The 21,735-nt window shown below is 32.6% G+C and overlaps 4 protein-coding genes across 4 annotated transcripts; 2 read left to right on the top strand and 2 right to left on the bottom strand.

The window, feature by feature from the left end:
* The first annotated feature begins 562 nt into the window (after nucleotides 1–562).
* Nucleotides 563–5,263, top strand: LOC108454044 (alanine--glyoxylate aminotransferase 2 homolog 3, mitochondrial-like). Its single transcript, XM_053019052.1, has 9 exons — nucleotides 563–1,056; nucleotides 1,473–1,703; nucleotides 1,936–2,106; nucleotides 2,679–2,822; nucleotides 2,939–3,118; nucleotides 3,425–3,650; nucleotides 3,748–3,861; nucleotides 3,950–4,036; nucleotides 4,127–5,263. Exons 1-9 carry the CDS (start codon nucleotides 793–795, stop codon nucleotides 4,168–4,170), a joined length of 1,461 nt encoding a protein of 486 aa, XP_052875012.1. The 5' UTR covers nucleotides 563–792; the 3' UTR covers nucleotides 4,171–5,263.
* Nucleotides 4,511–5,148, bottom strand: LOC108454045 (uncharacterized). Its single transcript, XM_053019053.1, has one exon. The coding sequence runs from the start codon at nucleotides 5,146–5,148 to the stop codon at nucleotides 4,720–4,722; it is 429 nt and encodes a 142-aa protein (XP_052875013.1). The 3' UTR covers nucleotides 4,511–4,719.
* A 5,902-nt stretch (nucleotides 5,264–11,165) lies between the features above and the next one.
* Nucleotides 11,166–12,426, bottom strand: LOC108456479 (acetolactate synthase small subunit 1, chloroplastic-like). The gene is made up of 3 exons (XM_017755045.2): nucleotides 11,969–12,426; nucleotides 11,694–11,846; nucleotides 11,166–11,631 (listed from the first exon to the last, which is right to left on the bottom strand). The coding sequence occupies exons 1-3, from the start codon at nucleotides 12,029–12,031 to the stop codon at nucleotides 11,500–11,502; spliced, it is 348 nt and encodes a 115-aa protein (XP_017610534.2). The 5' UTR covers nucleotides 12,032–12,426; the 3' UTR covers nucleotides 11,166–11,499.
* A 905-nt stretch (nucleotides 12,427–13,331) lies between these two features.
* Nucleotides 13,332–20,690, top strand: LOC108454708 (integrin-linked protein kinase 1-like). Its single transcript, XM_017753254.2, has 12 exons — nucleotides 13,332–14,925; nucleotides 15,384–15,458; nucleotides 15,561–15,665; nucleotides 16,395–16,480; nucleotides 17,443–17,563; nucleotides 18,236–18,315; nucleotides 18,511–18,573; nucleotides 18,689–18,810; nucleotides 18,928–19,013; nucleotides 19,374–19,498; nucleotides 19,764–19,895; nucleotides 20,458–20,690. The coding sequence occupies exons 1-12, from the start codon at nucleotides 14,515–14,517 to the stop codon at nucleotides 20,462–20,464; spliced, it is 1,413 nt and encodes a 470-aa protein (XP_017608743.1). The 5' UTR covers nucleotides 13,332–14,514; the 3' UTR covers nucleotides 20,465–20,690.
* The last annotated feature ends 1,045 nt before the right edge of the window (nucleotides 20,691–21,735 follow it).

Raw genomic sequence — 21,735 nt, 5'->3', positions numbered from 1 at the left:
TATAAACCACCAAAAATACTAAAACATCAAATAAATATTTCTCAACAAATTGAAAATAAATTTAAAAAAATATGTATACTTAAATAACACTAAAATAGATGCAACTTAACAAATAAATGTTTCTAAAATAATAACAAAATTAACAAATGTCTTTAAAATAATAAAAATTAACAATAAAATAAGTTCTATACAATATTCAAACAATAACAACAAAATAGTAGCAACATAATAATAAAATAGTAGAAAATAAGGAGAAAATAATATTAAATTTTTTTTTTTGTCATGTAGTAAATTCGGAACGGGCCGAACTCGGCCCAAAAATATCTTACTTGAGGCCTGACCCATTTAAGAAACAGGCTTTATTTTTTTTACCTAATCCTATTTTTTAAGTCTATATTTTTAAACAAACCCTCTCACATTTTGAGCGAGCATTCACACCTCTAGTTTAGGGAGCGTATGAAAGACATGAAGGATCATTTATGTTCTCCATACACGTGGCATTATTTAAGCGGACGGCTAATATTAAGCCAATGAGAGAAATGTAATTTCATGGTAAAAGAACAGGCATTTTGATTTGACAAACTAACAGAACAATAAGTACACGTCAGCAGACACTTGCCCTTCCCTATTAAACTGTTTTCCCTCTCAATTCTTCCCTTCCATAAAAATACCATCTTCCTCGTTTCGCTCCTTTAACATTGCATACCGCCACCAAACACAGTCCTACATTTTTGGAACTTCTCTTCTCTTCTCTTTCCAAAAAATAAAAACCAGAAAGAGATCCAAAAAATAATGGTGCACGGTTTTATTAGTCCATGGAGAAGGGTGTTATCGGAAACTACATATTCTCTGCGACGGGGGCAATTTGGTCGACGACGCTGCTTCTCTCTGGTGGCTCACAAAGCTGAGCTTGATAAAAACAATATCGATTCTGTTCCTAAATTGCCTCCCTTTGATTACTCTCCGCCTCCTTACACCGGTCCTTCCGCCGTTGACATCCTTTCCAAACGCAAGGAGTATCTCAGCCCTTCCATGTTTTACTTTTACCAGAAACCCGTGAGTTTTATTTTAACACGCCATCCATCGAGTTTAATTTCAGATTCAAAAGAAACTCAATTCATTCTTCTTTTAAATAAAAATTCAGAAACAATAAACTTCACATTGGTTGTACTAATACTATTTAAGTGTAGCGTAAATCATTGAATTCTCCTCTCTCTCTCTCTCTCTCTTTGAGTAGAATTGAACTGCTCGTTCGAATCGATAGTGACGTGTTTATCCTTTTCAAATCACGTTTCTCATTTATTTTAATGTAAAACTTTTATCAATTAAAGATATAACAAGGCAAAAAAGACGAATAAGAAGAAATTACTAAAAATTATTCACTGATCTGTTTGGCTGCTTCATAGATTCATTGGATTTTATGAAGTAAATCTGGCTGATTGTTTTTCATTTATTTAATTTTTTTTGGGTAGTTGAACGTAGTGGATGGGAGGATGCAGTATTTGTTCGATGAGAACGGACGAAGGTACCTAGACGCATTTGGAGGGATTGCTACGGTGAGTTGCGGCCACTGTCATCCTGATGTGGTCGACGCAATCGTCAACCAAACCAAGCGCTTACAACACTCCACTATCCTTTACCTCAACAATGCCATCGCTGATTTCGCTGAGGCCCTTGCCAATAAGTTACCCGGCAATCTCAAGGTCATTCATTGCTCTCTCTATCTATCCGATCTCTGGCCATATAGTTCAAACGGTTCTCTCTGAAGATGATTAATTTTCTATTAAGTTCGGGCATTTTACATGATATTGGGGGATGTTTCATTTTTCTTTGCCTTTTATTATAATAATTGTGATTTACATTTTGGATTTAAATTGATCTCTCTATCTTCTTTTTGCATTTTAATTTGTGTTTCTGTTTTACGTGGCTGTGCAGGTTGTATTCTTTACAAATTCAGGGACAGAAGCAAACGAGTTAGCAATGATGATAGCGAGATTATATACTGGATGCCATGACATTATATCATTGAGGAACGCGTATCATGGGAATGCAGCAGGAACTATGGGCGCCACTGCCCAAAGTAACTGGAAGTTCAATGTTATCCAGGTATTTCTATTGTATATTCTTGAAATTTTCATGCTGCCGTATTCGTGTCTTGTACATCATTTAAGTATTGAATAGTTTAACATGAAACGACTAAGGTACATAGGTGATAATTATGACCTTCTGATGTTATGTGGATCTTATCTTATTATTGGTTTGTGACCCAACAATATTTTGCTATGGCGTGAACATTGTAAATCAAATTGCATCCAATGTTGCCTTAGTTACTAAAGAAACTTAACTTGTCCATTATTGTTCTCATATTTTGAGGAACTGAGCACCTGAAATGCTAAAACAATATAAGTATTAATCTTTTGGAAAGAATATAAAGAGTTAAAGGCATGCTTCTTTTTCATTTTGGTTTAAATTAATTTCAATCTATTAATAAAGGATAACGGAGAAAACAAATTCACTGAATAGGATATCTCAATTGCGAGGAAACAATCTACTCTCTGTTTAAACTTTTCAGCGAACTTCTTGTAAATGGATTTACCCAAAGATGTGTGTAAAGAATATGTACCATTGCATCGCATGATTAAGCATAATTATGCCTAACTCATAAGCATCTTCATCAGAGTGGAGTTCATCATGCCATAAACCCAGATCCATACCGAGGCGTATTTGGTTCTGAAGGGGAGAAATATGCAAAAGATGTCCAAGATCTTATTCAGTTTGGAACTTCTGGAAACATCGCTGGTTTCATTTCTGAAGCCATACAGGTAATCACCAATATTCATTTTCTTCTTCAATCTTTCATTTCCTTTTTATCAACTTCTCATGACGTCATTGTGAAGACAGCATCACCTAAACATTCCTTTTATGTTTTCATTGACAGGGTGTTGGTGGAATTATCGAATTGGCCCCAGGTTACATGCCTGCTGTTTATAGCACCATAAAGAAAGCTGGAGGCCTTTGCATAGCTGATGAGGTTCAGGCTGGGTTTGCTCGCACAGGGAGCCATTTCTGGGGATTTGAGAACCATGGAGTTGTTCCCGATATAGTAACAATGGCAAAGGTTAATTTGCTTACTGTGATGGTAACATTTTCTCAATTTGATTGCTTAAGGAGTACATGGTATAATAGATGTAAAATCACATGCGTTGCTGTTGCTAACATTTTAGTACAACATATTGAATGATGATTGAGATAAAAATTCAAACCCTCACTATCACCTATTTTCACTTCAAGAGTTAGAGAGTAGGTAATTAGCATCATACACTACAGGTTAGCCTTGTCTTAAGAACCTGATCTACACACAGCTTATCCATTCAGTTGCAGCTAGCTTTTGTGCGTTGACATGTTTCTTTAATTACATGGACAGGGCATTGGAAATGGCATCCCTCTCGGTGCCGTAGTAACCACCCCTGAAATTGCAGAGGTCTTGACCCGCAGAAGTTACTTCAATACCTTTGGTGGGAATCCTGTATGTACTGCTGCAGGGTTAGCTGTCCTGAAAGTGATCGAAAAAGAAAAGCTTCAGGAGAATGCACATGTTGTGGGATCTCATTTGAAGGAGAGGCTAACTGCATTAAAAGATAAATATGATCGTAAGCATACTTTGTCGGTCCTTCCTCCTGTTTATTGTACATTTGACATCCTCTCATAACTTGCATTGCTGATTGTGCTACGTATGGATGTTTGCAGTTATTGGGGATGTTAGAGGAAGAGGATTGATGCTTGGAGTTGAACTTGTCACTGATCACAAGCTCAAAACTCCTGCAAAGCTTGAAACTCTTCATATAATGGAACAGCTGAAAGGTTGGGTTACTTCCAATCCCCACATTTATCCAGGCATGGATTATACTCACTTCATATGTCACTAATGAACCCCATTTTCGTATCATAGAAATCGGAGTATTGGTCGGAAAAGGGGGATTTTATGGAAATGTGTTCAGAATGACCCCTCCGCTCTGCTTTACTAAAGAAGATGCAGGTCAGTTGATCCTCTTAACTTGAATGTTTTCTTTTATCATAGATAGTGACAAGATTCATTTGTCTGTTCATTCATGATTTCTTGTTGCAGATTTCCTAGTAGATGCAATGGATTACACCATGGGCAAGATGTAAGTAAAGCTTCCCTCAAGTCTTAAATGTAGATAAAGATATGTTATGTAATTGTGATTATATCACAAGTTGATCCATTTATGCACTCTGCTTCTATAAGGTTAATAGACTGTGCTGTTTGGATACCCTTTTATTTTTTAATGCTTATTTTGGTGAAAAAAACCATCACTCCTATTTTTATTTTTTACATTTTTTTTACTTAAAATCACTTATTCAACTTTTCTATCAATAATTATTTAATTAACATTTAATGCATCTATCGTGCATAATAAATTTAATTACAACACGCCATTAAAAACAAGTGGAGCTTCAACATAACTTTTAATAATTAAATCATATTCGATTTTTTCCCAAACTCAAATAGATTTGGAGATTTAATAAATATGATTTGAAAAAATTAAATAAAACATGATACAAAATATAATATAAAAAAAAACACAAAAAAATTATGAAAGCCTATAAACATCACTTGATCATATCTGTGGATAAGATGCTATAGACATTCATATCTCTGATTTCTCCTTTACAAAACCCATACTTCCTTAGCAGGCCTTATTTCAAGAACCCAACCTTCTCCAACACCCTTTGAGACCCTACATTTTCTACCTCTACCAAAGCTTCAACCCTTACGAGGCCTTGGAACTCTGTGAAGGCATTGGCAACCGCCATATTCAACGTAGCTGTAGCAATCCCTTGTCCCCAGTACTCTGCACTCACTGCATACCCAAGGCGAGCTCTGCTTTTATCATTGCCGGATCCTGGCTTGATCGAAACGTATCCGATGGAACGATCGTCTAAACAAATGGAGCGACGATAAGTTTGGGGTATAGCAACTTTCTGGAGATACGACAAGGCCTCTTCCCTGGAAGTGATGGTGTTCCATCTGAGATAACGAGTAACTTTTTCGTCGCTTGCCCATTTTAGGAAGTCGTCGACGTCGGGGAGGTGGAATTGACGGAGGGAGATTCTTGATGGGTCCATTTATATAAAGGTTAAAAGGAGGTCTTAGCGAGGATTGAAAAAAAAAAAAATCCCTTCGAACTTTGTCAAATTATTTTGTTCATAATGAATCTACTATTTAGTGCATTGAATTGAACCATAAGATTCATCTTGGCAAACCATTGATTAAGTCCAATTGTCAAACGATTGATTGCGTAAAGAATTGAAAGAACAACTTACTTTATACCTACGTTAGAAGATGATACATCATCATAAATTTTTAAATCAAATTCATTTAATTTATTTTTAGTGTTGAAAAAAAAAGATTTTTGGAATTTTTGAGGCATCGATTACTAAATGTATAGATTTGAATCATAAAATTATGATTTTATATTCTACTCCATAATATCTTTACAACAGTACATTATATACTCAAAATAATTGAGTGATAAATGAGAAATTGATACTCAAAATAAGTCACTTGTAAATTATGTTGAGTAAAATGAAAAGTTTAGTCCCATATTAATTAGATATTAAAGTGTGGAATATGTTTATATATAGAACCAACTTAGTGGTTGTTAAATGGCTAAACTAATGTTTTTCCTCATGCGCAAGGGTGTGCAAATCTAAAACCTATCAGGGTTGGGGGTGCACATGAAAATTTTCAGACTAGTTAAGCCTTTCTAGGCCTGCAAATTCATACTCCTTAATTCAAGAATGGTATTGGCTCCCTATGAGTATAAAATTTATATTTCGGTCCTGTCTTTATTTTTTTTTCATTATATATATATGTATTTATATTGTTCTGGTTGATCTTATAATTTAAATAAATATTTTACATTATCGTTTATTTAATTAACGTGCGTGCAACATTTTCTGCATATAGAAATGTTGTGTTCTCAAAGGAAACATAAGCATGAATAATGTCACCTTGTGAGAAAAGATGAAACGGAATTTTTGGTAGTTAAAAATGCAACACTAATTGGTCGAAGGTGAAGCACGGAGCAAAACATTCAATTGTAAGTCCAAACATATACTTTTAATTGCAAACCCAAAAAGATATATACGCATATGCATGTTTGCAAGATCAACTACATTTTATTTGTTTTTATCCTTTATTTGTGTATAAAATAAATTCATTTCAATATATTACTTTAAGCAATAAAATTTGAGAGTCAATCGATTCAGATTCAGAATACAACGATAAAGTATTGAAAGGATTAGAACATGCAAAATTTAACTCACTCTGTTTTATATATAATTGATACATCAAATATTAACTAATGCATAGAAAATACATCATTAAAGCATCAAATATTTATAATATTATCTTATTCTAAATAGTAAATGCTTTAAAATTACTTTAATAAGTAAAATTACCGACTTAAATGTTTTAAAATTTTCCATCCCTAACTTATCACTTGCATTTCCTTTTCTAGGAAGATAAATGAAGAAAAAAAAAACAGTTACAGTTTAAAGATTGAAATTTTCAAGATTTATAACAGTTTTGCACTTAATTATACCTAGAGAAAATATATATCAAAATCAAATAAAATAGTAAAACTCAAATTTGGTTAGATAAATTAGTTAGGAAAATGTGATTCTCAATTTGGAAAATAAGATTTATCATGAGTCGAAGGATAAGATAAACAAAGGGTTTTGAGACACAATATTAAAAGTACTAACCTCAATTAATTAGGTAGAAGGATCAATTTTCATTTTATATTCACTCTCCTACAATTAACATGGTGATTATGTAAAAGAGCTCAAAATTAGTTATGATAATTTCCAAGTATGATCATTAGAAATTATCATTACCCTTACATTGTTACAATATACCTTCAAATTATTATAATTTTTTCTTTACTAATTTAAAACAAAAGCTCTGATATCTCTATTGATTTTCTTTTGTCTTGAAATTCTTTTAATTATTTCATAATTATCGAGGAATTTAAATTTTAAGAATTTTGATTTTTAAATTTAAAATTTGATTCATTATTAATCGAATTTTACTTTTAAATTTCAAATTCTGAAATACTATATTTGAGAAAATGTAAAGTAAATAATTGTTAACTAGAATTATATGAATTAAATAACCTAAAATAATAGATAGTAATTAATCAGATAAAATTAGGAGGAAAAAAAAGCAAAAACTATAATGCATAAAGAATCATGCATATAACTCATCTAAATTTCAATATCTAAAAATATCACAATTTTAAAAAAATTACAAACTGAGAATAATATTATTGAAAAAAAGTGATAAACAATACTAACCAGATAGAGAGAAAAAACCATGGATGATGAACTTCAAATGCAGCCAAACAAAAAACAAAAAAGAAAGACAATAAATAAATGATAATTTCATGTTGGAACAGCCATTGGAGACATAGGATGATGGTATCTCCTGTAGTGGTGATGATGATTTGCAGAAGGTTGACGATGGCGAGACAGCTGCAAGCTTGAGAATCTAACAGCTGACATTAAAATTGAAGCTAAATCCATGAACAAACATGAAAGCTCTTGCAAGCAGCTCAAGCTCTTTCTTAGCATAAAACCCATCACTATAGAAATTGTGTGCTCAAATCTAGGCATATGTTGGATCTTGGGATGAGGGAAAATACATTCTTATATATATCTGTGTGAATACAGATAATTATTTCTTTCACAATAAATAAATAAAGATAATAGTTTAATGATGATATTTTTATGTCAGCTTCATTTTATTATTTCTTAACAAAACATGGTTTCTTTTGCAATCACTGGATTACCCCCATCTTGCTTTAGTTTTATTGTTTAAACTTAATTCTCTATTAATGTATATGAAAATTTCCTTTATAATTTTTGTACAGAAAGTTTGAAATATAAATATATATAATAAGCTTTATAATTTTTAAAAAATATATATTTATATTTTATCATTCAACAAAGTCTTATTTTTTATATTTATATTAATATATTTATTACATAATTGTATTTTATATTCAGTGGATGTGTTAAAATCTAATTAAAAGTTAAATATATATTATTACTTATTAATAGATATAAAAATATATTAATACATTAATAATCTGTTTAAAAAGGCAGTGCAGGTCCCCTCAAGTATAATGGGGAAAATTATTTAATTTATAAGTGAAATATATAGTTGCTTTATTTGCTGATGTTAATATTTCAAACAATAAATCTCTTATTTTTAAAGTCCAAAATGTTACAGATTGAGTTAGTTCAATTGGTATTGTTATTAGTATAAGAGAACATGAGTTCAAGTATGCAAAAACATATCATCTTCTTATTTACGGGTTGAGAAAAATCTATAAATAATTTTAAGTATTATATTAAAAAGTCTAAAATTTTAAAATTAACTCTCTTCAATCACAGGAAAAATGTTAAATCCGTTGAAAATTTTATAATATAGCAATTTTGAATTAGATTTTTAAATAATTTTTATATTAAAAATAAAACTCTTATCTCAATCGTTTATAAAAGAAAATTATGAGATGAAAATAATAAATCAGCAATGCACTTTTTTAAGAAATATTTTGAAATTCAATTTTTGATGTATGTGTTGAAATTGCAATGTGTACATATTTGATGCCCACAGTTAAAATGTAATGTTTATTGAGGGAATTTAAATTTTGCTGAGGGGAAAATGGGATGGGGGTAGAAAAGTAATTTGAGATAGGATGTAAGAAAGGCTGGTGCCTAAAAGTATATGAGGACATCATGGGTTCATTTGTAGATGTGGCGGCGAAATTTAAACCGTCCGTACGTCCAGTTAAATGGATTTTGTTCGAAAAATGTCGACACTCTTTCGAGAGTTCGATCCAAGAGTAATTAGAAATGCATTTCCCTTCTTCAACCAAAATAAAATATGATACATCATATCAACTTACATTATAATATAATATAATACAATTGTTTAATACACCGTCACTCAATAAAATTTTTAAATTTTATAAGTAAATTGAGAAAGTGATAATTGTCACATTTATTTATATAATTAATTTTTTTATTTATATATTATATTTTATAATATATTTGTAAATTTTAATTGGAGCGTAAAAATTTCATAAATAATTTTTCAAAATATTATACGAATATATAAAGAGAAAATATTTAGTATACAATCCTATAAGAGTATAATAAAATATTTTAAACAAAAAGACATATTGTAAAATAAAAATACACTATTAGTTTATAAAATATTAACCCATATATAAATATCTTAAATTTTATAGTATGTAGATTATTAATTATCAAAATCCATTTATATTATTTATATATGAGTTTGATTGGGTTTATGTTATCCATCGATCGAGTTTTAAAATTTTATTATCTCAACTTTATCATGAAGTCACATTTGACTTCTTGTATCAATTTTTAATAAATTTTTATATAAAGGTTCTCACCTTCATAATGGATATGTTATAATTTAATTATTTATAAAATTTTGATTCAATTGAAAAATATTTAAAATTAAAAAGTAATTATTATAAAAGTATTTTTATCAAATATTATTCTTATTTTAAAATTAAATAACTTAAATTACTATCTTAAAATAAAATATATTAATTATTTAGCTTAGGAGAAAACTGGTTATCATACTTTGAAGGATAGGAGAAAAAGGAGAATGTACCAGTAGTGCTTCAACCTCATATCTTATAGATAGAAAGGTGTGAAAATGGTTGTGGAGCCTATATGAGTGAGAGTTTTCATTTAGAGAGGATTTAATGAATAGGCAGTGGCAAAGCAACTAAGAAATTCAGGGGCATGATCCCTTCAAAGTTTAAGATTTTTCATTTTCTTCTTGTATATACAGACTATGACCCTCCAAAATATAGAAGTAGACTCCTCTAATATTTTTATAATATTAAAAAAATTTCTTGATAAAAATAAAGTAAAAATTTTCTTGAAAAAGTCAAATTTAGAGAGTAAAAATTAGAATATGAAAACAGCCATCTCCACTTTTGACTCTCACACTACTTTCCTTGTTTCTTCTCCTTGCAGCCATCCCCAGTTGCAAGTTGTGAAGATTATATATTTGGGAATATAATGTGGAAGATTATATATTTGGAAATATAATGTGGAACAAAATTTTTATCTAATTTTTTTAGTATAATTAACATACATTACATGTGTTATAGGAAAAAAAATTACATAACACGTCTAACTTTAACTTAACTCTCCCGAAATTAATATCCTGAATCCGCCATTATGAATAGGGATGCATTATGTCCCACCTAAATTCAAATGGTTGAGTGCATTTCCTTCCTATGTGTGAGTGGGCTAGATGTTTATGGTTTGGTGGAAAGTTGGACATCAATATTGATGAAAATGTTGTTATCACATTGAATGATAGTGATGATCCTTGATGGGCGTAAGGGTAATAAAATGAAGATGGACATGGTTGGGATTTATACGGCAATTACATGCTCGATGATATGAAAATTTAGATATTGTGTGGCCAGAATTAGGAATTTGGTGTTCTTGTGGAAAGCAAGGATGGTGAATTGAGTAGAACTAAGGTGGAGGAACAATGGTGAACTAAACTAACGAGGGATGGTATAAGATTAATTATGATGGCGCCTATGAAGAAGGAAATTCTGCTAGTATAGGTGTCATATTAAGGAATGACTCATCTAATCTAGTGGATGTAATTGCAAAGAAAGTTCAAATAGATTCAACACTTGTGGTACAATCATAGTGGAAATGGACTCTAAAAGGTTGTATAGAGAGGAGTAATTGTGATGGTTTTTGGAAGATTGCTTCATATATACAAAATATTCAATTTAGAAGATTATTCTTCAAGAAGTTGTATATAATCTTGAAAGAAGAAATAAGGAGACAAACTAGGTGGTTACTCAAGTCAAAAAGTAGATAAGTCTCAAGGATTGAGTGCATGAACTTTGATATTTTTGGGGTACATCCTAAACAAAAAAGGGCTTCTGGCACCGCATCAAAGCTTTGTTCTACTTAGGTAATGAGGCACAGGTGGATGTGCATTTGAAGCTGGGTTCTTGCTCATGTATACTTAACAGCCAACAGAACTAAAGAAGCATAAGCATGCATGTGTTATAGAGAGAGGGGGGAGACACTCGACCAGAAATAAGCATTCTTACATTGTCTGCAATGAGAACACCCCAATGAGCATCGAGAAAACACGGCTGATGAAAACACCTGAACTATAGGTTTTTTTTGTGTACATAACCAACAAAACACATACTATAGAACTATGGTCTAGTTTTAAGACTTATCATACAGAACAAAGACATCAATCCTTAATTATTTCAATCCATGGGATCATGAATGAAAAACAAAAGGCTTTCATAATGTACATAACCAGCTCACTACTTTTACTAACCAGAAATAAAGAGACATCTTTCTGTAAGAATCCTATAGGGTGCAATCTACAAGCCCTAGTTTGAATTTATACCCATGTTTAGAACTTACAGTCACAAAAGCATGATGGATGGATAGTCTCCATTGGGCTAATCTTTGGCACAGCATCTTCCAAATACAAAGAAACTGAAAATACAATTTGAAAATTTCAGTAGAAAATCAAATCGAAAGCTTAGTGAAATGCTTACCCCTCCAGAAGCATCAGTGTCACTAACTACTGATCTATCTGTGGCCCGTGCAAGAGCGTTACTTGGTACTGTTTCTTGAAGATCGGGATATGAAGCTGCTGAAAATCGCCAGAATGGAGCGGATGCGCCCATTTTTTCCCTTCTAAGGGCAATCTAACAGAAAATAAAGAATAAACATAGCAACCTTTAACTCATAAATAAAGTTGACAGGTGGAAGACTACTTAAGTGGCAAGTAGAATATTTTCTTCAAGCAACTTAAAGAAAAGCTCGTTACCTTTCCAGTTCTAGCAATTTCTTTGATCCCAAACTTGCTTAAATTTCTTTGCACAGCTACCATCTTCCCAGGATCTCCTGTTACCTGAGTTCACCACATTATTTAACATTTCAAGAATGCAACCGAGTCCCTCCAACTTATGAAATATCTCATGTGTTCAATCTTGTTTTTAATTACAATAGAACATTTTAAAAATCTTTTCCTATGGATTATTGCTCAAAAGGTTCTAAAAATAAGCATCTGCACAAACATAATGGATAAACTTAGACTAACTTCAGGGAAAAGATTTTCTCTATAGAAACAATCATTTGCTAATTAAAGAATGTTTCCAAGTTTCCTAAAAGGTAAGTTATCACTCCAAACAGAAACTGGAAGGGGAGGCCTCTTTTACTGGTTCCTATGTACTTTAATTAGCCAGTCACACGTCCTAGACTGTGGCTACTAGAAGTTTTTTATTCTCAGTCAACATTCACTACCACAGAAACCTATATATTGGCAAGCACCCAAAATTGTAAAGCAATAACAAGATAATCTATTCACATTAAAATCATATAATTTCTCCCAGAAACCATAAGAAAAAAAAAAGAACACTTCTTACGTTTAACTTATGCTAACATTATGCTAGACCTGACAATTTGTATATACATGTATTTTTATATTGTGTCATATCATAATTCATATTATATAGATTTTGTGACAATATGTTTTCATATTATTTTTAATGTTATGTTTTAGTTACTTTTATCATGCCGTGCTCGTGTTCTAACATTGCTAGGTCTTTATGGGAATGTTATTTCTACTATCATTACCTCAATAGTCAGTAATTGTTCTGAGATATCCACTAACCACATGATTTAATAAACTAGACAAGGTTAGCCTGGCAATCAAAAGGGGAAAAACATTACAAGAATAGAATTTAAAAGGAATATTATTAACATTCTAAAACGTCATAGGCTCATAGCAGGATTGACCTCAGCTCTGAACTTTGGATCCACCTTCACTTTTACAAGCATTAGCTCACGTTCAACCTCGGGTTCATTTGAGATATCTTCAACCTATCCATCAGATTAAAAGAACTAGTTTGAGCAATCAACATGAATCACTATCATTTTTTTAGAAAAGCAACGCAAATAATCACTTGGTCCTCATTCATACTCATCCAAGAACGAATGGCAAATGATGAGTCTATGAGTCTAATGGACAATATCGAGATACTTAAAACTCCATTGATAACAGCTTCAGGACATACATACCAGAAAAAGAGTGAATAAAATGTTCAAAGTGAAACAAATCACATTCCTCACCTCAGGGGAAGATAATCATTCATAATATCATGCTTACAAAGCCAAAGAAAAGCATAGAAATGAAGAGTTTGAGGTAACATTGTACCTTCCAAACATTCACAGGCTTTCATAATTGCTCTATAATTTGTTGGAGCACTGTTTCAGTACCAGAGACAACAATGGTAAAAAGTGCCTTATCCTTGTTTAAGCCAACTGCAAGGAACTCGATGTTGTATCCTCTCCTTGCAAAAACTCCAGCAATCCTATTAATCATTCCACTTTCATCTCCGACAAACACAGAAATCGTGTGTCTTTTCACCCTTTTGATTCAATCACAGAAGGCAATAAGAAGGAAGACAGAAGTTAGCCTACATAAACAAAGTTTTAAGGAAACCAAAATACGCAATGAGAAGGAAATAAAAAACCAATACGGAAAAGAGTGGGTTGAATAACGTGCTTTGATCGAGTGGAAGTGGAAGGAACAGGGGAGTTGGCAAAGCAAGTGTTGTTAGAGATCTTTTCGTTGACACTCCTCGAAGAGAGCACTAGTTTCTTGAGGAAATGGCTGCTGGGTCCTCCTATCTTTAGTGGGAAACAAATGGGTTTATGAGCATAGTCTGAGTCAGACTTTGAGCAGTGGATTGAGAAGTGAGGAGCCGAAAGAGATGCCATGAAAGAAACAGAGAAAGAAAAGAGACCATGAAAAGAAAAAGAAGAAGAAGAAGAAGAAAATGCTAAATAAGACCGACCGTCATTAGATGAGCAATATTTTAAGCAGAGGCAGCAAATGGCGGTTTCGGTATTCGAATCGGGTCAACTGATCATCGGGTTCGGGAGTTCCGGTTCCCGCCAATGGAGTTTATTTCAGTTAATGGGGGCATTCCAAGCTTTACTGGATAAGATCCACCATATAAAGGAAATTGCTTAAATTAGTAGGCTTTTAGCGCTTTTTTTAAACGTCAAATTGCATTGTAGTATATATTATCATGAACGCCATTTTCGCTGGTTTTCAGTTGAAAATTGTCTATATTATTAGCATGCGTTGGGTTCGGATCTCAAATCCCCTCTCTACCATCTCCTTCTTAGATTCTTCATGCTGATCATTCTCCTCTTGGCTCGATATCGAGAGCCTTGAGCTTTGTTCCCATGTTTTTTTTCCCTCTCGGCTCTCGATCTTTCGAAGCCTTGTATTTCATTGTTCTTAATTTCATTACCTGATTTTGGGATTACATTTTTTTTTTGTTCTACCACAAGAAACCGACCATGCAGAACTTAACAAAAAGGGAAGTTTCCCGCCAGCTCTCAAATAGGGCGTTAAAACGGGGTTTCAGCCGCCAATTCTCGCGGCAGTCGTCTATGGACCCACGGAAGAACAACCAATGGTTCAACTTCGGCCGTCAGTCGTCCGTGGACCCCGTTCAGAGGAGTTCCGTCCAGGAAGAGCTGACGGTGCCGGAGAATTTGGACTCCACCATGCAGCTGCTGTTCATGGCCTGTAGAGGGGATACCAAAGGAGTGGAGGATCTATTAAATGAAGGCATGGATGTTAATGGTATTGATTTGGATGGCCGTACTGCTTTGCATGTCGCTGCTTGTGAAGGTCATGTTGAGGTTGTTAAGTTGCTTCTTAGTAGGAATGCTAATATTGATGCCCGTGATCGTTGGGGTAGCACGGTACATTCTTTTTCCTTTTCTTTAAGGCCCATAGTTCTTTGAATTGTGGGGAAAATTGGGATTTGTTTGCAGGTTTCATTTCAATTTATTGTTATGATTGTGATAAATTATATTTGTTGGTTGGTTTCGTTGAAATTGGATAATCTAACTATTGTTTTCATTTTTTTCCAAAGGAGATTTAAAATTTGGGATTAAATTTTGTTTAGATATTTAAGCTGTTTAGCTTTGAATGATTTATGTGATTAAATATTAGGAATTTGGATCTTGTTGAGATTGGTAAATCATCTGGTGCTTGGCTTTGGCAAATTAGGATGAGAAGTTAAGGAGACAAATGAGTTAGATAATTGTGCGCAGAGATGCTAATGGCCCTGAATTTTAATTTTCATTTGCTTGATAATGCTGCATACGGCTAATTACTTATTCATGTGATGTAATGTTAATAAAATCACCGTTGGCAGGCAGCTGCCGACGCCAAGTACTACGGAAATCTAGATGTGTACAATATCTTGAAGACCCGTGGAGCCTGTGTTCCTGTACGTTAATAACTTTTCTTTTTCTATCTGTACATTTTCGTTTGTGATCAACGATTTGCTCCTATATGAAGATTGATACTTACATTTATAACATAATATTAGAAAACCAGGAAGACGCCAATGACAGTTTCTGACCCTGAAGAAGTTCCAGAGTATGAGCTTAATCCAGTCGAGCTCCAAGTTCGGAAGTCTGATGGTATAACAAAGGTAAGGTTTGCTTCCTTTTACGCCACTGCCCAATGGGAATGGTGATTGCTTAAATTTGCAGATAGTATTCTGCATTTCATTCGCTCAGCTTTGACATGATTACTGGCTCCTGTCGCAGCCCTGTTCCACTTTCAAGAGGCTTGATGCTTCTTGAGAGCAATTGTTAGAATTGATGAAAGATTACTCACGTTTATGATTCTTATACAAGAACTAAATTGTTGAGGGATTAGTTTGGATGTCAGATGCACCCAACTTTTTTGTTTTGGCATCTGCATTGTAAGTAATTTGTTAAAACAACCAGTTGTATTATATTCTTGACGGCAACACATTTTAGATTGCTGAGATGGACATGTTTTCTTTATAGCCTTTTAAGATTAAAGGTTTTCTACACTTCTATTGTACAACTTGGAATTTGTCAATCATATTACAAAAGGACTAAACTTCCTCATTTTTTTTTCCCAGAAGAATATGTCTAACTTTGTATAATTTCCTTAAATTTAGACCAATAATATACTGTAGCTCCTTTAAGCAAACTTTCGGTATACCTTTGACCATACTTTAGGAAGTAAGAGTTTGCCTCTGGGATTTATGTTACAGATCTGCATCTTGATGAATTTATATTTATGGTCCCTCTTTGGATGAGTCAAAAAGCTACATTGCTCCTTTTTCTCATTTTTATTTTGTGCTTTTTATAGATTGATTGTTAACATCCGATAAATCACTTGCCAGGGATCATATCAAGTGGCAAAATGGAATGGCACGAAGGTCTCTGTAAAGATACTAGATAAGGACAGCTATTCAGACCCTGAGACCATGTATGCACTTATCTTGTTTTCTTTTATACGTGTTTGACTCTTATGAAGTCAGTTTCCCTTTTGACATCAGTCATTCACACTTAAGATATAACTTTATACATTCCTTGGCTCCTTAGCCTTTCTTGGAAAGTTTCCCTCATGCCACATGCTGATTCCTATCTAGATGTCAATATAGCAATACAATTTGTTTATTTCTTACCATTTTGGTGTCTAAAACTTTTACTCCACTTTTATGCATTTGTGGACCATGAAAATAACTGTGTATATATAAACGATAATCGTTGACACCCTCTTCTTCTTTTCTAATATTCTGGTTCTGACATAGTCTAAATGCCTTATGACTGCATTTAACTTAGAATTGATGTTTTCCGGTACACATTTTCACCATTCCTCGAGAAAAGGGAAAGAAATGAATATGGTTGCTAATTTTCTTTCAATCAGCTGAGATTGAGTTCTGCAGTCTAAATTCCGAACTAGAAGAAACTAAGGGATATTTCTTGGAATAATAATGACCAAAATATAACTCTAGTCTTAATAATTAATGCTGCACAAAGCTGGTATAAAAACAACTTTCTAAGTAGCCTTATATTGGGCTGGACACTATAGTTATTTATTTGTAAAATATTGGTTTAGTTTTTACCAAGTATGCACTTCTTCATTTATATCTGTAGTTTGATTAGGGATATGCCTCTGATTTCTTTAATAATTTCTCATCTGGCATAATGGCACCAAAAGTTGTGGTTCAGATTTTGAGGTTACATGGCTAAGTAGATGAGTTTGTTGTCTCAATGTTTCTGGAGTTTGGCACTTGACTTATTTGGCTACTGTATATTGCTTGTTTCCTAATAGCTGTGTGATTTTTCCTATTCTTGTTAAAGGGATGACGGGATTTCCTTTTGTTTACCCTGATTTTTGTTGTAGAGCCTAACACAAAACTCCATTCGAATCTCTTCCCTTAACAGAGCTGCTTTCAAGCATGAGCTAACTATATTAGAGAAAGTCCGACATCCTAATGTGGTTCAATTTGTTGGAGCTGTTACACAAAATATTCCCATGATGATTGTTTCCGAGTATCATTCTAACGTAAGCTTGTCTCCCCTTCTTCCCGTGCATGCTCCTTGACTATCTTGTCTGCATTTGTGTTCTGTCGATTTGTCTATTTTATCTGTATATATCATGCTTGTATTTCCAGTTATGATAGAAGATAAACACACTGCTTTTCCAGTTAGTAGAGAAGTGTGATTACTAGATGATGGAGATTTCTTTGCAGGCCTGAAAGTTTCATCCCATATAGTTTAGATGGTTTCAAGATATAAAATGCAAGCAGAAATACTAGATCTGGGGAAACAATTAGGATGGATGTCTATTTTGCAACCAAGGTCACTATGCAGTGAGTGGTGGAGAAAAAAGGAATTCAGTATAGACATATATTGCCTGGAGTAGTTTCTTAATTACCGGACTTAACCTCGCAACCATCTTCAGTCATTTATGGATTCGACTTTGTTTTCTTTCTCCATTTATATATTAGAACTTCAGATGTTTCAAATTTATTGCACCTAGTTTTAATTCAGTTTGGTTGAACGTATTCCAGAGATTGTATGTCCTTTTAGTTTTTCCAGTGTGATTCTTGAGTTTGGTTATTGAAATCTGTTATACCTCAAGGAATGTTCTGGCAGCAAATTTTCTTTGTCTAGAGAAGTATTTGGTATTTTGCTCACCTCTTTAACATTACTATGGTGATGATCTGTATTTCAGGGTGACTTGGGATGCTACCTTCACAAGAAAGGGCGTTTATCGCCACATAAAGCTTTAAACTTTGCTCTTGACATTGCGAGGCATGTACCAATTTTTTTGTAATTCAAGAGTATTTGTCTGTACGATCACTTTTGTCATCCATGCGAAACTCAAACAATAATACGCTGAATATGATCCCTGTTCTTCTGTTCAACATTATCCTTTATTTAAACATGTATGGTATAGTAATTCGTTTCTTCTGATTCTTCTTTATAACTACTTTTTCTTGATTACAGGGGAATGAATTACCTCCATGAATATAAATCAGATCCAATAATTCACTGCGATTTAAAGCCAAAGTAAGACAACACTGTAGAAGCTCACATAATGCTTGCAGAATTTGCAAGTTGAACTTTTCAATGTACTCATGTGATGTACTGTTCTTTAATATTTGAAATTTTGGTAAGGTGCCAGAAATGTTTTGATGGATAGTGGAGGTCAGTTGAAGGTAGCTGGATTTGGCTTGTTAAGATTGTCAAACATATCATATGACAAAGCAAAATTATCAAACCCAGGTGCTCATGTTGATCCATCAAGTGAGTTTTTTTATAAAAAGACTTTGGTCTGGATGTTTGATATAAGTACGATGTATCTGTTCTTTCTGCTAATGGTAAAACTGTGGCTACTGATTTGTTTTCATTTTCTGATTGTAGATATATATATGGCACCTGAGGTTTATAAAAACTTGATAGTTGATCGAAGTGTTGATTCTTATTCTTTTGGTGTCATGCTATATGAGGTACATTTTCTATTGAAAGTTTGTTTACGACTAACACAAACATTACATTCTGGCTGAAGGGAGTATAGATGTCTTTAATAGTTCCAATTCCTTGTTTTTTCTTGCTGACATCTTTCAGACAGTGAATTTGTTGTATTTTTAAGAAAACATATGCTCAATTCTTTCCTTCGTGGTGACCATTTCCTCTGTGATCACCTCTGTGTGCAAGAGAGAGAGTGAGTTGACTGAGAATCAGAAGTCAAAGTGAGGATCTTTCAAGAGGGGGTTGAGGGAAGTAATTATTCAGGCTATTCAAAGCAGCATTTTAGTTAAAACTAGGTAATAACCCCTTGTTTCTGTTTAATTCTTGTTCGAGTTCAGATGATTGGAGGAGTAACACCTTTTCATCACATGCCCGCTGAAGAGGCTGTGAAATTGATGTGTTTAGAAGGAAAAAGACCACCATTCAAGACCAAGTCAAAAAGTTATCCTCCGGACTTAAGAGAGTAAGTTTAGGATTAGAAATGAAGAGCTTACTTTTCTTGCTTTCTAGCTTTAAGTTCATTGAATTAACGAAAGAGTGTTTTGCATGCGTCTGTTTGTTGTTTTCGTTCCTTGTAAATTTAATTGAATAGAAAAACCCAAGTTATCTCCTTTCTTATCTTTTCCTATAAAGAGAAAAAAATTGCAGTGCCTCCTAAGGTTTATCTTTGTTCTAACTATACATAAGCAAATATTCTAAGCTTTACTATCATTGTAATATATGAACAGGCTGATTGAAGAATGCTGGGATCCAAATCCTGTTGTCAGACCAATTTTTTCGGAGATCATTGTACGATTAGACAAAGTATTTGCTAACTGCTCAAAACATGGGAAGTGGAAAGATACCTTCAAGCTTCCTTGGTATGCTTCTACCTCCTTTAAATTAGTTCCTTGACATATCATGAACATATCCAAAGTTTTTTGCTAAGAGTTGAGATTGTTTCTTTTGCCCCTTGAAATGTTCAAGGCTATTGTACACTGAATTTCTGATTAAGATGCCTTCTGGTTTTCCAAAAGGACTTGGGAATATGACTGTTAGTACAATGGAATGGATTATTTACTGGTACAAGCAAAGTAGAGGGGATTGTTAGAAAATACTATATCGTATATTGAACTTTTAGGACTAGCTTCGTTATGTTGGAGTCAAAATGATGTAAACATCTGTAGGCGCCATTTCCCTGTGTGCGTTTTTTGAGTGTCTTCTACTTGAGAAATTGAACTTAGGATAGAAATGAGCATTACGCACACATATATATGAGACGTACAACTTTGCATACACACGCAAGTGAGCGGACATGCACACACCCCTATCTAGCAAGCATAGGGTGAATGAAGATAACTTTGTTGGCCTTTGGTTCTATCAAATCTTGTAATTCCAAAAAAATATTAATCTGCTTCATAATATAATGCAAAATCATTGCAGGAAATAAGGTAAAGCTCGGTTCCTTCGAAGCAGAGAAAAATGGAGAATTACGAAAGAGGTTCCGATCTTTTTTGAAGTTTCATCTTAAAGATTGTATCTTATATAAACTGTTCCTCCCCTCTCAAGGAGCTGGAAAAGTTCCTTACTATATATAATGTGTGAAAGAAGCTTACGTTATGGACGCTAATGGAAAAATTACTAATCAGCATTATTAATCTACTTTTCTTATTGCATTTGGATCCATGTTTAGTAGTGAATTAAATTGGATGACGAGAGCCTCGTTGCTAATTTTATTAATTTCCAATTTATTTTCTTTTCGTATGGTAAAATCTGTTATATTTTGGTAGTTTTAATCATATCAATCTACTCTGTTTTTTGTTTTTTTCACAATTAGCGATTTGTGGATAATCATTATTCTTTTATTATTTTACATCATCATATTATGATAATTATAAGGTGAAATTTAATTTACGGGGTAATTTTAATATTATATTTATTATAAAACAAATTTTATTTATTTTGATAAATATTGAGTTGTCTAAATTTGAAAGTTCTAAAATTTTAATAAAAACTAAATTACGTCACAAAATATATTTATTAAATATTTATTTAAAATTAAATAAATTTTTGTTTAAAATGATAAATTTGAGCAAATTTAGATAATATTTTTATTGTATAACCATGCTCCTAGTAGGGATGAAGCTAAATTACAATTTTACTTTTTACTAATATAAAATTTAAAAAAATTAAAGAGCGTAAATAGTAATTTTTTATTTTAGGGGGGGGCTCATGCCAACGCCCTCTAGATTCGCCTCGGCTCCTAGACTTTTCACTTTTTAAACTTCTAAAATTTATTATTATATTTTTGAAATAAAATTTATTATCTTTTTTAACTATCTTTATCAATTAAATAAGGAATAAATTTTAAAATTATAACTGAACTTTAATTTGATGTGCAATTTAGTATATGAAATTTAATGTGATGTATATATATGAAACTTTAATTTTAATTTAACTGTATATATGTAAAGAAATAAATGCATAAATTTATTTTATATTTGATAAATATAATTATTTATGTATCTAATATGTAAACTTAAAATAGTCATATATCAATAATTATGTTAATAATTTATTAAAATTAAATCAAATAAAATTTTATGAATAAAATTACACAAAATTAAAATTTACGTATGCATTACACATTTCATCACAGTTGATGTGTAATTTTAAGATTCACCTCTTTAAAATTAAAGTAAAATTAATTTTCTGTCAAGT

Source organism: Gossypium arboreum, chromosome 9 (genome assembly GCF_025698485.1).
Source record: "Gossypium arboreum isolate Shixiya-1 chromosome 9, ASM2569848v2, whole genome shotgun sequence".
NCBI lineage: Eukaryota > Viridiplantae > Streptophyta > Magnoliopsida > Malvales > Malvaceae > Gossypium > Gossypium arboreum.
This window is presented reverse-complemented; position numbering and strand designations above follow the sequence as displayed.

Bases quoted from the DNA above. Each gene is read 5' to 3' on its own strand.
- LOC108454044 (XM_053019052.1), top strand. From the start codon at position 793: ATGGTGCACGGTTTTATTAGTCCATGGAGAAGGGTGTTATCGGAAACT. The intron at 1,057-1,472 runs GTGAGTTTTATT...TTTTTTGGGTAG, and splicing joins TTTACTTTTACCAGAAACCC to TTGAACGTAGTGGATGGGAG. The intron at 3,119-3,424 runs GTTAATTTGCTT...TTACATGGACAG, and splicing joins ATATAGTAACAATGGCAAAG to GGCATTGGAAATGGCATCCC.
- LOC108454045 (XM_053019053.1), bottom strand. From the start codon at position 5,148: ATGGACCCATCAAGAATCTCCCTCCGTCAATTCCACCTCCCCGACGTC.
- LOC108456479 (XM_017755045.2), bottom strand. From the start codon at position 12,031: ATGGTAGCTGTGCAAAGAAATTTAAGCAAGTTTGGGATCAAAGAAATT. The intron at 11,847-11,968 runs GTAACGAGCTTT...ATTTTCTGTTAG, and splicing joins AAATTGCTAGAACTGGAAAG to ATTGCCCTTAGAAGGGAAAA. The intron at 11,632-11,693 runs GTAAGCATTTCA...TTGTATTTTCAG, and splicing joins ACACTGATGCTTCTGGAGGG to TTTCTTTGTATTTGGAAGAT.
- LOC108454708 (XM_017753254.2), top strand. From the start codon at position 14,515: ATGCAGAACTTAACAAAAAGGGAAGTTTCCCGCCAGCTCTCAAATAGG. The intron at 18,316-18,510 runs GCATGTACCAAT...TCTTGATTACAG, and splicing joins TTTGCTCTTGACATTGCGAG to GGGAATGAATTACCTCCATG. The intron at 18,811-18,927 runs GTGAGTTTTTTT...TTCTGATTGTAG, and splicing joins TGCTCATGTTGATCCATCAA to ATATATATATGGCACCTGAG.